This window comes from Numida meleagris, chromosome 6 (genome assembly GCF_002078875.1).
Source record: "Numida meleagris isolate 19003 breed g44 Domestic line chromosome 6, NumMel1.0, whole genome shotgun sequence".
NCBI lineage: Eukaryota > Metazoa > Chordata > Aves > Galliformes > Numididae > Numida > Numida meleagris.
In genome coordinates this window covers 35117640-35133234 of record NC_034414.1, presented here as the reverse complement: position 1 = coordinate 35133234, position 15595 = coordinate 35117640, and the positions used below count along the sequence as shown (strand labels likewise).

The 15595-nt window shown below is 39.3% G+C and overlaps 2 protein-coding genes across 3 annotated transcripts in view; both read right to left on the bottom strand.

Annotated features, from left to right (window-relative positions):
* SCFD1 (sec1 family domain containing 1) overlaps window positions 1-9434 on the bottom strand; it is a 47500-nt gene extending 38066 nt beyond the window's left edge. Inside the window, exons 1-6 of one of the 2 annotated variants that reach the window (XR_002440163.1) lie at window positions 9294-9434; window positions 5333-5403; window positions 4443-4531; window positions 3391-3481; window positions 2542-2664; window positions 2046-2133 (exon numbers count right to left, since the gene is read on the bottom strand). Coding sequence is in view for 1 of the 2 variants with exons in the window: in XM_021401324.1 (XP_021256999.1) it covers window positions 2046-2133; window positions 2542-2664; window positions 3391-3481; window positions 4443-4531; window positions 5333-5403; window positions 9294-9324 (493 nt within the window). In the remaining variant the exon portion in view is untranslated. The remainder of the gene's footprint in view (window positions 1-2045; window positions 2134-2541; window positions 2665-3390; window positions 3482-4442; window positions 4532-5332; window positions 5404-9293) is intronic. The other variant, XM_021401324.1, reaches the window with a different exon arrangement.
* Window positions 10307-15595, bottom strand: part of G2E3 (G2/M-phase specific E3 ubiquitin protein ligase) — a gene marked incomplete in the record, with an annotated part of 23904 nt that continues 18615 nt past the window's right edge. Inside the window, 1 exon segment of the mRNA XM_021401322.1 lies at window positions 10307-15037. Coding sequence (XP_021256997.1) covers window positions 14805-15037 — 233 coding nt within the window.

Below are 15595 nucleotides of genomic sequence, written 5' to 3'. Positions count from 1 at the left end.
TGGCACTTCCATTATTTTTTTCCTCCCCATTTTTTTTTCCCATTACTTTTTTTTAAGTTAAAGATTGAAATAAATTAATTATTGGTCACTGCGTAAAGACAAACACCACAACCTTTCCCCATTGTCTCCTTCCAGATTATCTTTAAGTTATTAAAAACCCCTCTTAGAGAATCACATGTTATAGAATAGGAATGGCCATCTACTTGAAAACCATTTTTCAAATTAACATGCATTCAAATAGCATCAAACAGGATGTCAGGTATATGGTCTTCATACCAGCATTAGCCATTTACTCTTTCCGTTTTTCTGACTGTAGAAGAACTAGAGAACGTCTTAAGGATGATTTAGCCTGTCCTCTTACTCAAAGGCAAGTTAAACCTATGCTATTTCTTTGTCGTAAAGCCTCCCCAGTAATAAAAATGCTATGTTTATAGGTAATCAATTCTAATATTTCACTATCTTTAACATCAGGAAGTGTTCCTAATATCTGACCAGAAACCTTCTTGTTGCAATTTATGCTCCACCCTTCTAGTCCATTCCCACATGGAGAGAATGTTATCCACCTTCTGGCTTTTAAAACCTTTTTACATCACTGAACAATGTTACCATGCTTTCTCTTTCATCACCATCAGATTTATACTGACTTGGCAGATTATATGACTATACACAAAGAGGCGGTTTTCTGTTAGGGCTACCCTCTAACAGGAGCAAAGTTTACTTAATTGCCCATGCATTCCTTCTGACTCCCTGTGTCAGATCCGGCGCTCACAGAGAGATGGATCGGCTCAGTGCTCAAGTGGAAAACTAAATACTTCTGTATGGGAGATTAGATTTCTGTTCCATCAGTTTGGAAACAGTCCACTTCTATATTAGTTTAAACATAGTGTGAAACTGTATATTGCGTGGCAAATACCAGCAACCCAGGAGAGACAAAACAAACCACACAGACAGGTGCAAACATTTTCAGTCATTTCAATTCAAATTCTCTGTTAGCTAATAGAAATCCTATGAGACACGGTCAAGAATCTTTATATATACACACAAACACATTGCAAAACAATTATTACTAAAATTGCTAACAATTGGTTTTAGTTTAAAAAGAAAAAAAGAAACAAGGCTGCTTTTCAAACAAAAAAGCCCCTCATTCCCTGACACTGGAATCAGTTCCCAGTGTGAGGCTGGACTCAGTACAATGGATCCAGCTTTCAAGAAAGACCTTGAAAATTGGACAAAAGAATCTCACTGCTAAACATTAACGGTTTTTAGAGTATGTTCTAAACAGGTCCAACAGAATCTCCATGATAAGAAAGGAAAAAATAGCTCTTTGAGACTGAATTCACTTTCAACTCGGATATCTCACAAAGAAGCTGACAAAAGTACACGGGCCTAGCTGCTTGCAGAAGCCATCACCTTTTATTTTCAGTAACGTTTTTTCCCCAGATTCTTCCCTGTGCTACGCCAGTCCTTGATCCTAAACACATTCCCTGACATGCTCCCATGTGCTTGGATGCATGTCTTCATGGCTTGACTAAGAAAAGCTGCAACTGGCTGGTCATGGTCTAGATGATACATAAAACTCTATCAATGGAAGTTATATTTCTTGCGTTGCATTACCCACAGTAACTTTGCAGCTGGCCATTCACACAAAACCAAAATATTTAATTAAGAACTGCATCCAGGACTAAGACTGAACAGTGGTGCCTAAACAAAGCAGCCAACCACAGCATCTACAAGTGTAAATGAAAACGCTTTTTTCCTGTATTATCACACATACAAAAACCCTAGTTTGAGGTGCAGTTTTGGTTTCCTAAATTTGTTTGTTAAGAAAACATAATTATTTTTCAATATTACAATAGCTTTACAGTACAGATGCCTAAACTAAGATATATGAACTGCTTACTTCGTGATATTAAACTATACATCTGACAGATTATCCTGAAGTCTGAGTAGATCAAATCAAAATAAAATCATTGTTAGGTGTTGACTATAACTTCAAAAGTAAACTTTAAAACATTTTATTTCTTATACAAAGAAATTTTACTTACCACGATATGAAACAAGCTCTTTGTTTTGGTTACACAGTACAAACATATCATCTTCTAAAGTAATAAAATTAAGATATTGATCAAACACCTAGAAATAAAGGAATAATGGTCAGAACAGTCCAGAGTGAAGTATAAAAACACCAGTGAGTCGTTGCTACTTATTTTTGGATTGGATGCACCCACTGACTTAGGGAGATCAGAAACATTCTGAAACTGCCCCTACTCTTTTCATTCAGTGCAAAGGTCTTGCAGCGCTTGGGCTTTGGACTAAGATGAAGTATAACACTGATCTGGATTAATGAGATGGGTGCAGATACCTTCCCCAAGTAAATCCACATCCGTCATCAAATCTAGCTAATCTTTTACTTTGCTCATGGTTCAGTCAGGAAAGCTGTCTGTGGCACAGAAGTTCTTCTCACAGAAGAAGTGGTTACGTAAGGCTGCAATACCTGTAACAGTAGTACCCTGTACAACACAGACTGGAGGATTTTCTTACCTTAGCCACTTGAGCTACAGCATTAGCACCTATAGCAGCATTGGCAATATCTTCCAGTTTACTTCTTGAAATGGCGGAAATAAAGTTTAAATAATAAGATTCATACAGCTGGTTTCGAAGATCCTAAAAGAAAGCCAAACCAGAATCTTTTTGCCTGAAGAAGACACATATTAGTCCTTAATTATTAAAAAATACACAACCTTTTACTATGTGATGTTCCAATTATCCACAGTCAAAATAATTTTTTTTGAAGTGCTTGGCTGTCTATTCATACAGCCCTGCATGAAGTGTTTTGACTATAAAGCTTGATATAATCTAACACAGAATTGAAAAAAAAAAAATCAGGAACTAACATTTAAGATACCAGACAGCAGCTATTATTCCACATATTGCCAGTGATGACTACTACCTTTTACTGTTTTCCCTTCCTTTGCTGAAGATGTCAATCCTCCATCCATTTCTCCCAAAGAAAGTAAACAGTTGAGTCCAGCCCCTCCGCTCAAGGCAGAGTCAAACAGGAGGTGCCTCATCATTGAGTCGTCAAGTTCTGAACGTCTCCAAGGAAGAAGTCCCTGGTCAAACTGACTGCCTATATTTCAGCCTGTGCCTGCTGACTCTTGTCTTTTCACTGCCCAAACAGAAGACATATTTACACTTCTACTTTCTGGGAAACAGTTTTACATGTAAAAACTTTGGATAATATTTTTCTGACAACAGTGTGCTAACATAGATAAAAAGCATATGCAAGAACTAGGTATACAGAAGTCATGCTGCCATCAGTGCAGGATTATCTCAAGCACACTATTCCTGCTGCATCCACTCATCTTCAATATTAAGTATGCAAGCTACCTGGCACATTCTGTCAATATTTTCTTCTGTTGGCATTACAAAGTAGACAGCTGGAACATCTGGAATAGGGTCCCGATCTGAATGCAGAAGCCTGAAAAGAAAAAAAAAACACCATCTCCGCTGTATTCCTCTTCTGATTTATATAACATTATAAATGTTAAATAAGTTATTTATGCAGATACAATCTAATTTTCCAGAATTTGTTCTTATATTTAGTCAGATCTTAGCAAGAACAAAACATGAAAAAAAGCAAAATCAATTTTTGATAGCTGAATGTGTCAGAGGTCTCTGAAGTTTATTTGAAGCTTAAGAAAAGGCTTCACAACCTTAAAAAATACATGATTCCATTCAGAGGATGGTAAAATACTACATCCATGAACATCATACCCTAATTATTAACTGACATGACAAAATGATAAGAGATAAAGCTGACTATATCTCACACAACTAACCTTGTCTTTCCTGCTCATTGATACAGAGATAGGCAAAGTGCTTACATGTTTCTCTCACATTACTGCTGATATGTCAATGAGATAAACTGTAAATTGTTTTGATTGCTAGCTTTCACTTTGCAGAAGTTAATATGCTTTCAAAAACAAACAACGAAACAACGTTATCTTCCAACTTCCTCCATGTCTATAACCACAGACAAGGAATGCCAGTGAACTGACTAAACATAATATGGAGAAAGAGAAATGGGAAAGCTCTTAAAATAATACTTATTTCCTTATCACAGACAAAAGACAAAGTCCGCACGTAAAGAGACAAGCAAAGATCATGCACTGTCTCATGTAAAAGTATGTGCCAAATAATTTTAAAATATATAAAAGGATACAGGGATTTGTCCAGACATTCTCAAAAATCTTTACTGTCTGAGCAGGGGCCTCCACTATACAGTAGGAAATCCCACTGAACACTGAATAACTCTTATTTTAGTAGTTACTCATTGAATAAGTTTCAACTTATTCAGTTGAATAAGTTTCACAATTTCAGGGGAACGTTAGATAAAGTTATTTAAAGAAGAAAAAAATCTGTTTTAGAAAGGTACTTACAAATGCAAAGTGATCCCCATATCTCTCAGCTCTTTCACTGACAGCAAAGGCGAGATGATGTCTTGGCCAAATCTGTCATAAATGAGAACCTGCAACAGACATACATTTTTTTCTTTTAAAGTGATAATGTGGATATAGGAGTCCAGGCTTAAGAAACTACTGTCCTAACCTTGGACGCACTAACATGTACCAATTTATTACTTTGTTGTGGTTTTCCATTTTGTGCTTACAAAGACAATAAAAGAATAAAAAGAAACTCTATAATAAAATGAAAAAAAATCATCATTTCCTTCTGAAAAATATGTAAGTCAAATAGGAATCTGCTGTCAGAACTTGCTTACTGTAAATACAGCAATTCTCTGACTACATGTGGGAGGAAACAACGAGAGAAGCATAAAGTAAAAAGAAATCGAAAATGAAAAAGACACATCAGAATATAAGCGTTCAAGTAGCCCAAATTTTTCCATAAGTGACAAGTTATTTACTTTTTAAAGTTAACAAGGGCAGCTTGAACTCAGCTTGCCCTAAATTTAAGGCTCCCAACAGTTCTTCCTTTTCCACAGGCTTCTTTTTTTGTGAATGCACCTGTAAGGTATCGTGCAATTTCCTGCTACAAGTGAGGCATAAGCATATTTCAAAAATGTCCTCTTTAGTTGCTCATTAACATATTGCCTAAAGAATCAATCAGTCATTGTGTAATTAACTAGCCAATATATCAAATACGTATTTTTCTCAGTAACTCAGATGTTCAACTCTGTATTTGTATCACATAGGAAAAAATATTCTGTATAAGTTAAGGACATAGAGAGTATACTTGAGTTAGTTAAAATTTGATCATCTGAACTTCTTTTAACATAAAATTCTCCTGTTCCTATTCACGTAGTCCTTACCTTCCATACCGGCTCCCCTGTGCTGTTTTTTACAGGAGGAACATTGAAATTCAGCATACGTTTCAAAGCCACTGGAAAACAGAGGAGAATAACGCTTTACCCTTTTTACACTTTAACAACAGACATTAAACACGCTAGCAGGATTTTATATTATGTTTGAGAAGAAAAAAATATAAATGCAACCAGTCACACGTGCATTGTTTTTATGCAGCTTTTGATACACAAGTAACACATCAACTAGAATGTATGGGCTCTAACAGACACCGGAAAAGAATAAAGCAGCAAGTCCCAAAACATGAAGAAAGAATCTCTTTCTTTGATTATACAAACTATATTCTACTATATTTTGCCTTAAAAACGATTTCAGACTCTTCCCGAAGGTGCATTTTGTATCCTAGGAGTTAGTTTGCTTTATTATCACTCTGCTTCATCCTACCTGATCGGAACAACACTGTACACCCAAGTATACCAGAAATACCTCTTTGTCTGACTAAAACTGTCACACATTTTTAAACACTTTGAGCACTTGTAAGAAGAAACTGCTGCATTAGGGAGCACAAAAGCACCCCTAATTTGCAACAGGAAAATTCTGTGAACATGTACCCATTTAACTTCACATTCAATACACAAAACACCTACCTCTATTTACAAGAGCTAAGTAAGGAACCCTTCCTTATTTATCTGATTAAACAATACACCATGTGCTTTAGCTAAAAGTAAAAAACTAATTGCAACAACATAAGTTGGTGGCTATTCTCTCAAAATCCATGAACACAATCATCACAGACCTTTGCAAAGAGAAAAAAACTTTCAGCAATCAGGGCTACATATTCCACTTTACTCATAAATAGAAGCAGCTAATAGAATCATTTGAATTGGAAGGGTCCCTCAAAGGTCTTCTAGTCTAACTCCCCTGCAATGAAGAGGGACACTTACAGCAGATCAGGTTGCTCAGAGCCTCCTCCAGCCTGACCTTGAGTGTCTCCAGGTGTGCAGCAGCCACCAACTCTCCAGGCAACCTGTTCCAGTGCCTCACCACACTTAGAGTAAAAAACTTCTTCCTTATATCCAATCTAAACCTCCCCTCTTTTATTTTGAAACCCTTTCCCCTTGCCACATCACAACAGAACCTGCTGAAGAGTCTGTCTTCTTCCCTCTCATAGCTCCCTTTAGATACCGAAAGGCTGCTATCCGGTTCCCCTCGCAGCCTCCTCTCTCCAGGCTGAACAGCCCCAGCTCTCTCAGCCTGTCCTCACAGGAGAGGTGTTCCATCCCTTGGATCACTTTTATGGCCCTTCTCTAGACGCTCTCCAGCAGATCCACGTCTCTCCACACCCAGACACAGTACTCCAGGTGAGGTCTCACCAGTACAGAGTGGAGGAACAGTATCACCACCCTTGATGTGCTGGCCATTGCTTCTTTTGATGCAGCCCAGGATACACTTGAGCTTCCTAGACTGCAAGGGAACACTGCTAGACACTCTCAAGTCCTTTTCGCCAGAGCTATGCTCAATCCTTTCGTTCTCCAGCTTGTACTGATAATAGGGGTTGCCACAACCCAGGTGTAAGACACTGCAACTGGATTTGCTGAACTCACAAGGCTCACCTGCGCCCACTGCTTGTGTCTATCTAGGTAAAGATGGGTAACCACAGAGCACCACAGGGCAGCTGAGGCAGGAGGGGACCACAGAGGCTCTCAAGCCCAAGGTCCTCAAGCACGGTCAGCTGCAAGGCCAGGTCTTGCTGCTTGGGGAGTGTTACTAGCCAGGCCTTAGAAACATCCAAGGAAGCAGATGCCACAACCTTCCTCTGCAACCTGTACAGCATCTGACTTGTGGTAGAACAGTTTTCCCTATATCCAATTCAGACACGTCTTGTTTCAATTTATGTCCACTGTCACTGCAAGGAACCTGGCTCCCTCTTCCCAGTGCCCTTCCCACACAATCCCCCTGAGGCCCTTCCTGCAGGTAGGCTGAGCCCCACTTCGGCAGCCTCCCTGCTTGAGGTGAGAGCTCTGACCCTGCCCATCTCAGCGCCCCTCAGCTGAACAGCCCTCTTGTACTGGTAAGTGCAGACAGGACATAGACTCAGGCATGCCTCAACCTGCAGGGATCAAGCAGGTGGGTGGCTGTTCCCCTCCATCTGGCTGCGTTCCTGAGCACAGAGTGCTGTTGCAAAGGGGCATGCTGGGCGCTCAAGTTCATCCTGATGCCTGCTGAAACTGGTAAGCGATTGATAGGTCTCCCTAGAATCAAACCTTCTGTGTTGCTTAATACTTTTGGGTTTTTTTAAACCACAGAGCAATCTTAGAAGCTGCTTACAGACTGTTCCTGAAGTCTTTACTCCCTTGCTGCCCATGGCATCTTCCATTTCTCTCTCAGCTGTACAAGCAATTTTATATAGAGCTATGTGGTTATGTACTTTGGAACTACTGCATTTGAAGCAACTTCCTTGTGGAGGTTACCATTTAAATTAAAACTTGGCCTCAGCTACCTACAAAAGCGCAACAATCAGACTACCAACATGCTATGACCATCACAAAACCCAGAGATGTGCTGGGTGCTTATCTTTTCTGTTTTTGCCCTTCCACTTTAGGCTGAATACTCTGTGGGGCAAGGACTGGGTTTTTACAGTGGGGCACCGCAATACACTCTGACTGGTATGGAGCAGGGCCACAGCACAACAGACAGTGCACACACATAGCAGCGTTAAGTACTACACAATCAAAATGTTTACATCCTGAACACCTCTTACTTGCTTCCATCTACCTCCTTGCAAGCGACAGCCCCAATGGGAGACAACATGGGTATGAATGTTGGTTGAAAGAGGGTGAGAATAGTCAAGTGAGAGAGAAAAGAATAAAGCTGCAGGGAATAAAGGCTCAAAGACAAGGGGCTTTATCAGAAAGGTATGAGTGTGAGAAAAAGTACTGTAAGGAACATGAATCAGTTTCATCAATGGCAAATGGGCACTGGAATGAAATCAGAGAATGTATAATTATGGTACAGGAAAGCTAGAAAAATATTAAGTTCAACAGAGACACAAGGTGAGATTTTTAAGCAGGTGATCTTAGGTATCTTACATTAAATGAACGCACCCAGAATCCTCTAAGCAGCTGTAAAGGAGAAGATGACAAGACTAAAATTCAAACTGTGGATGAAAACTTCAGCAAGGTAAGAAGGAATACAGAGCTGACATGCTCCGTGTTTTAGGCACACATGGATGGCTCAGTGCCCCACAGAGCAGCAGCAGCAAGAGGGGGCACAAAGAGTCAGTTATGAACTCAGCAGCGCATAAGGAGGGACTGACTAATGAACTCTTTTACACACAGAAAACCCCCCAGAAGAAGACCGAGTTCATAAACTCATAACCTTAATTTCCTGAAGGTCAGTAAGCACTCCAGGACCTCAGTATCATCCTACAGGGGCATCATAGTAGAAGTTTTATTTTTCCACCTTTAAACAACACCTCTGGCTGACCCTTCCCACGGCCAGAGAGGAAGCCAAGCAAAGGGAAAGTACAGCCGACTCCCACGGAGACGGCCACCGCTCCCTTCCCGGCCCGCGTAGCCCCACTCGGGGGGTGACTTCCACACCGCAGCGGCACCTGCGGCCGTGTCCCCGGGCACCTGTGCGCCCCAGGCCCGGCAGGCCAGGCCCTCTCGGCAGGAGAGCCCCGGGCCGCCACCCCAGGCCCACCGCTGAGGAGCCCCGCAGCGACAGGGGTTGGAGCAAGGAGGAAACCGCTGCCGGGTGACCCAAACCGGCCGTGGATCCCCAGGTGGACCGAGGCGGCGTGGGGACGCCTCCATCTCGCCCGAAGGAGCCGTCGGGAAAAGGACGGGGAGGAAAGCAGGCTCTCAGAAGAGCCCCCAGCTACACCCTGAGACCCACCGCGCTCCTTCCCCGTTGCAGGCGGAGCAGCGGCCGCGCCGAGCGATAGAAACCACGGGAACCGCTCACCTGTCTGCTTCTCCCGGATACCGGCCGCCATTTTGCTTCGCCAGCCCGGCCGCAGCTTCCTGCCCCCCCGCCGCGCACGCAGCAGCCCGGCGACGTGGCGGCCCAGCACGGCGGCGGGGCGGAGCCGCCTCTTTCCCGCCGCTGCCGGGCGGAGCGCGTGGGGCATCCTCGCGCCCAGCGAGCAGGCGGGCTCCGCGAGCGCGGGCCGCAGTGGGGCTGCTTTTTCCACTTCGCTTTCAGCCTGAAGCCGAAGTTTTTAGGCAAGAAGAGGCTGCACGTGTTTTTGCTCTACCCGCATGGTGCGTGCACGAACTACAACCGGTCAGCTGTGAGGCAATTAGATAGCCACCTAGAGAAAGCAGCTGTTGGAGATAAATTCATTAGCACTCAATCGATTTAGAAAAGGTGTTTAAGTTTGCACATCTCTGCCCTACACGCTCTTTGCAGTCTTCTGTAGGCTGTTATGTGCTTAGAGAAAGCATTAAGGAATAGCTCCGTGCAGCTGAAACTCAATTTCTGATAAAGATAGGAGGGTAAACGTGCAGATGCGCACGGATGCTCCGAAAGTAATGCCTCCTATTCTATTATGTTGGTCTATGCCGTCAGAGCTGGATGCTGAAGAGTACAGCAGGAGAGGCTGAACTTTCCCACCAATATTCCACTACATTTGTTGCCGTGCGACAGGTGGCAGCAGGGGGTCTGACAAAACAGCCTCTGAAGCAAAAGCGTGTCATTTAATTTCTTCATGCAGGAAGAACTGCAGCCCCTTTTCATCACTAGCAAAAAATGCATAGCTAATGATGGAGTGCTGAAGAACAGTGGTTTGTAGCAGAGACTTTGCTCTGTCAAAGAGTGTTAATTGTGCTCTTTGTTGCAGCATTACTTTGGAAGCAACCTACTAAGCACGTGTAGCAGAAGCTAGTGCAAATAGAAGAAAATAGCAACATCACTTCTAGAACGAAAACCCATTAAACTAAAGAAAAACAGCAAAGAGTTACATTTAATACAACATGGTAATTTAACCCTTTATTGCACTTTCAAACATATACATGACATTTGTCTCTCACAATTGAGTTTTTCAACACTGATGCTACACATCACTGACAACATTGCTTAAAGCTGCAACGCTTCAGGCACTGATCCTGCAGTTGATTTAAGTGGAGTTTTATTTACAAAACTATAATTAATTGTATAACATTCTAATAACAATAACTTTTAAACAAACAGTTTATGCAATACGAAATTAGAAAGCTGCTTTTTTTTTTTTTTTACAAATGATATTATGATTTGTTTTCTATACACCCTAAGATACTTAAAGTCAGAAAACATTCACTTTTTTTTCTTTTCTTTTTTTCTTTCTTTCCTTTCTTTTTTTTTCTTTTTTTTTTTTTTAAATCAAGCTAACAATTCCTTTAGGTAAAAAAAGTAAAACCTGCGCTGTAAAATGCTTTACTACAAGACAAGAATCAATATCAGCTTTAAAAGCATATTCTGTAGCCTCCAGTTTCATTTCCTTCCATTTGAATGAGATTTTTGTAAAGTTTTTTGATGCTGTTTTTAAAATGCACATGCAGAATATGACTGAATTACTATAGAATCATGGAATAGAATCATAGAATGGCTTGGGTTGGAAGGGACTCTAAATACCATCCAGTTCCAACCCCCCTGCCATGGGCAGGGCTGCCACCCTCCAGAACAGGCTGCCCAGGGCCCCACCCAGCCTGGCCTTGAATGCCTCCAGGGGTGAAGCATCCACATTCAGGGCAACCTGGTTCCAGTGACTCACCAGTGTCCAAGTAAAAAAATTCCTCCTAAAACTACTAATACTCTGCTCAACATTTTAGTTTTACCTCCCAGAATTTTGAAATCTTTCAACTGAGAACTGAACATATTAATGAAAAAAATATCAGGGCTTTATACTTCAAGTAGAAGCTGATACCATTCCTTCTCATTTTGAATAAATTTCTTTCACAAACGAATTTAAAATGCTAACAGCTTGTTCTAACTGAGCATCCTTTGCATGAGTGAAAGCAAGTCACTAAGTTTCTATCCCTTGGTCTTTATATATCTGAAATACTTGTGTGGTTTTTAAGTTACATATGCTTCATTAAGAGACCATACTAAAAACACAAGTGCTAACCTAGTATTGCTTACTAGAAAAGTGATCGCCCTAGAAAATAAATAGCTTATTTGATGCACAGATTCCAGAAGGAAGCTTGGGAGGGAGGGGGAGAGGGGGGCATTTGATGCAGAAACAGAGAAGCTCTTTGGCCAGTCTAACACAAGACAAAGAGGTCTGTAGCCGTTCTCTTATGGCCTTGACAAATCTTACACAAGACGAATCTTCCATTAAAACAGAAGAACATGCAACCACTAATACATATATGTTTGTTCTTCTTCTGTTACAGAAATACTTAAACAAATTTGCTAATTTCCAACGTGCCTCAGGTTAACATTTGTGTAAAATAAGGAAATAACCCAATAGTATTGCACTGCAGTGACCTACTCTACCAATTGAATTCTGGTGGTCATTATAGCTAAAGCAATTGCTCCAGAAGTTTTCACATAAGATAGACCTTTCTGTGTTTTCATGGATTAGAAGTCGGCTTGTTCAATGGCATAACAGAAACAGAAGTAAATTTAAGATTGGCATCTATAAATGCATGCTGAAAAAGAGCAGAAGAGAGGAAATTCTTCTCTATAATAGCATTTAGAAATACAATTTGAAAACTAGGATTGTATTAAAGTGTCTAGAGAGAGCTAATCAGACCTAAAAGAAAGGGAAGACATCCTTAGATATGTACAGCAGTATTAGAAAATGAGAACAAGCTCCCCATCAGAAAAACGTTTACAAGCAGTATTAAAGACTAGAGTATTTTGTGAATTCCATGTTTTGATATGGTGTTGTATACTTCTTTAATATTGCATATTGTAACTCAGGATTTCTCTCACAGCTGACTAATAGGTTAGTTCTTTCTTTATATTAAAAAAAATGTAGGAACTGATGAAGTCAGAACTGATAAGCTATAAAAGGAACCCTATTTTAAATCTCAGATACTTTTTGAAGCCTGGTGTTCACATGATATTACTCTTTCCTCCTCCACTGAAGATTTTAAAACACAGTTTATTTAGTTCCACTTTCTGTACTGTTTCCCTTCCTACTGCAGGTACCAAAAGATCAGCAACTGACTTCCAAAACTGCCCACGTGCTGCTTGCAACAAGTTCAATACTTCAAGAAAAATGCCACAATATTACAGAACATGTTAATTTCTAAATTAGTCAAGGAAAACGAATACTGCTGAGTACACTACTCATTTTTAAAGTAAAATACCCTATCTATAGGGGATTCATTGTGTTAAAAAAAAAAAGAACACAAGTCCTCATTAAGCAAATCAATTTGCAACAGATTGCCTTATTTGTGCCGGTAACAGATTATTCTAAGTAAGAATATAAACTTACTGGCAATTTGGCATTCAGAAATCCAGAAAAAGTGACAAACATGGCATAAAAGAGAAAAAAGATCATAAGAGAATGATAAAAAACTTGGAATGTAAACAAACCAAATAATATTCTCCAAGAGATCATTAGCAGCTTCAGTTTCTGTCTGACTTTATAACGCTTATGTCTCAGAACCAGGAAAGCATCAATAGTCTTAATTTGTAATATTCCTTAAATTTAAATGAGGATTTTTTACAATATTACTTTTAAAATAACTGAAACAAATGAGAAATGTAAAAATGCCCGACCTAAGCTTTGGAATAATTTATTTAGACTGTGAAATGCAAAAATAAGTGGCATACACTTTTGTTATCCAGTGAGATAAACAGGTCTGTATATAAAAAAAAAAATGGAGATGCTGTAGCAAATTAAGAAAGGTTTCAAAATACATGCATGATGTTAAACGGACTGCTTAATATAAATACACAGTCTTCAACCTTATAGTACAGTCCCGTATTTAGTGAAAGCAACTGCCACTTACAAAGGTCTTCAGTTGGAGTACACTGCCACATACTTGGCATTCACTAATACATTTCATTAATGAGAGGAAAACATGATGATGAACCAGAACTTGAAACTGGATTAATTCAGCTTTTTTTTTTTTTTTTAAACCACCAATCCATTTATAATCAACTGTAAGTGTACTTTCTGGCCAAGACATTGAAAAGGAAAGCAATCCTGCCTGTATTTTCAACTTAAAACAAGTTTTTAATAGTAAAAGTATATGGCTACTTTTTAGTACTCTAAAGAATGTAAAAATACATACAGGTATATATAGAGACATATCTGTCTATATACACATACAGAATGACCTATGTTAGAGATGCAGTGTAAATGACCAAACTGACAGTAAAGAAAAAAGTTCTTCTGAAAAGAGACCTGCATACGTTAAAAATAAAATTGTACTTTTTTTTCAGTTTCATAGTTTTAATATCATTGTGTTACTATGTAGAGATTTCACTACTGATTGTTTATGGTTTAATGTTATTTATACAAATACTGCAGAATTAAAACATTTTACACAGTTGCTCAAAATGCATCTAAAATTGAAAAGGAAGCGTTTAGAATAAAAGCTAGAGAAGCATCAGGCACTGATAACAGGCCTGATGTTAGACTGCCTGCAATTCAAATAGCTTTAGTGCACATTCATACGAAATTACCGACTTCCATGGAAGAAAATTCAATATCTTCTTCTAATAAGAAAATTTTTGTATTTCATTTTGAAGGATCACTTACAGTTGCACGTTAAAGTCCACTTCAAACTTTTTAAATTATATGTATAGTCATAATAGTAAAAGCTACCATATAGCAGCAGAATCAGTAAGGGTGCAAATGCCGAAGACTTTGTTCAACAGCAGAAACTCAAGTTCAACCAGATTTTCTTCTTGCTCATTATTTTGCCTTGATCTTCTCCAAATTATGATCTCATTTTGATGCATTGAACACAACAGCCTAAACTCTAACTTTCATAGATTTATAAGAATCAAAGTGTCAATGAATCTACATGAAAGCAGTTAACTGAAAATAGTAACACGGAACTGAAGCACTCTATCAGTTTTACCTGAGACAAAGCCCTACAGCAGTTACCTTAAAAAACAAAAAAACTGATTTGACTGAAAGAAAAGTTGCTGAAGTGTGTACGCACCCCACTTACTTTTAGGAAATTGCTAAAATGTTACAGAGTTTGGTAACATCCTATGTACATCTGGAGCAAAAATACCCATTCTAAATCAGACTGCAAGAGACTGCTGGCATGGTAAGCCAATTTCCAACCAAGGAGATGACTGAAAAATCAACAATAACAACAACAAAAAAAACCACCCAAACCAACTGACATTCATCTGAAAACAGTTTTCCATTTTACAAGATTAGTACTTCTTTCACCATATCTTTGAAGGACAAATGGTAAAAGACTAAGAGCATACCATCAAAAAAAAAAAAAAGGCACCTTGCCAGCAGACACTCCCACAGAAAACTGAAGTTTCCAACAATCGGTTTAGTAGCAAAAATATTTATTCTTTCTCGCCTCTTAATGTGCTTCTGATAGTGAATTCCATTTTATTTTTAAAATTCTCATACGTCCTTGTTATTGGGAGTTCTAAGCAATTAAGGAGTCTGTTTCCAATGGGATAACTTAAAGCCAGAAATTTAATAGTAGGTTCAGGATCAAAACCAATAGGTGGTATAGAAGAAGAACCAGTTGCGAAGAATAGAATATCCTCTAATGTCACTACAGACTCACCACCTAAAAAAAAAAAGAAATAGATTATATCAATCATTGTTTATTACCCTTAAACCATATCCCTCCATGTGTCAGAAGGGAAAAAATGAAATTAGGGAACCTCAGATTAATATGCTGGGTGAATGTTCAGTATTATGGCAAAAGAGGAAAGACTGCAGCAAAACCAAAACAAAGCAAAACACCAAAAAATACCCATGCAAACACAAAAACCCACAATACAAAAACAAAGTTAAGTCTGCTTGCATTAGTTCTGAGAAATCATAGGACAACAGAAAACATTTTTTGGTTGTTACTGTTTTTTTGATAGTTTTCGAGATTAGTAAGTTCACAGCAGAGCCAAAGAAAGGTGGTTAAATTTTCTTTTTTAAACTGATCTCAAGTTTTACTATAGGTGGCCAATGGTTTCAGAAATTAGTCAGGAAGAGGTGGTGAGGGGAAAAAATTAGGAAGTGACAGTCAGCTGTAAACTTTCCTTGCCTTACTGCAGTGAACTCTGAAAAATCAAACCCTATGTTTATCAGCAATTAAATGCCCAGAATGTGGAACAGAGGCTGGGGGGGA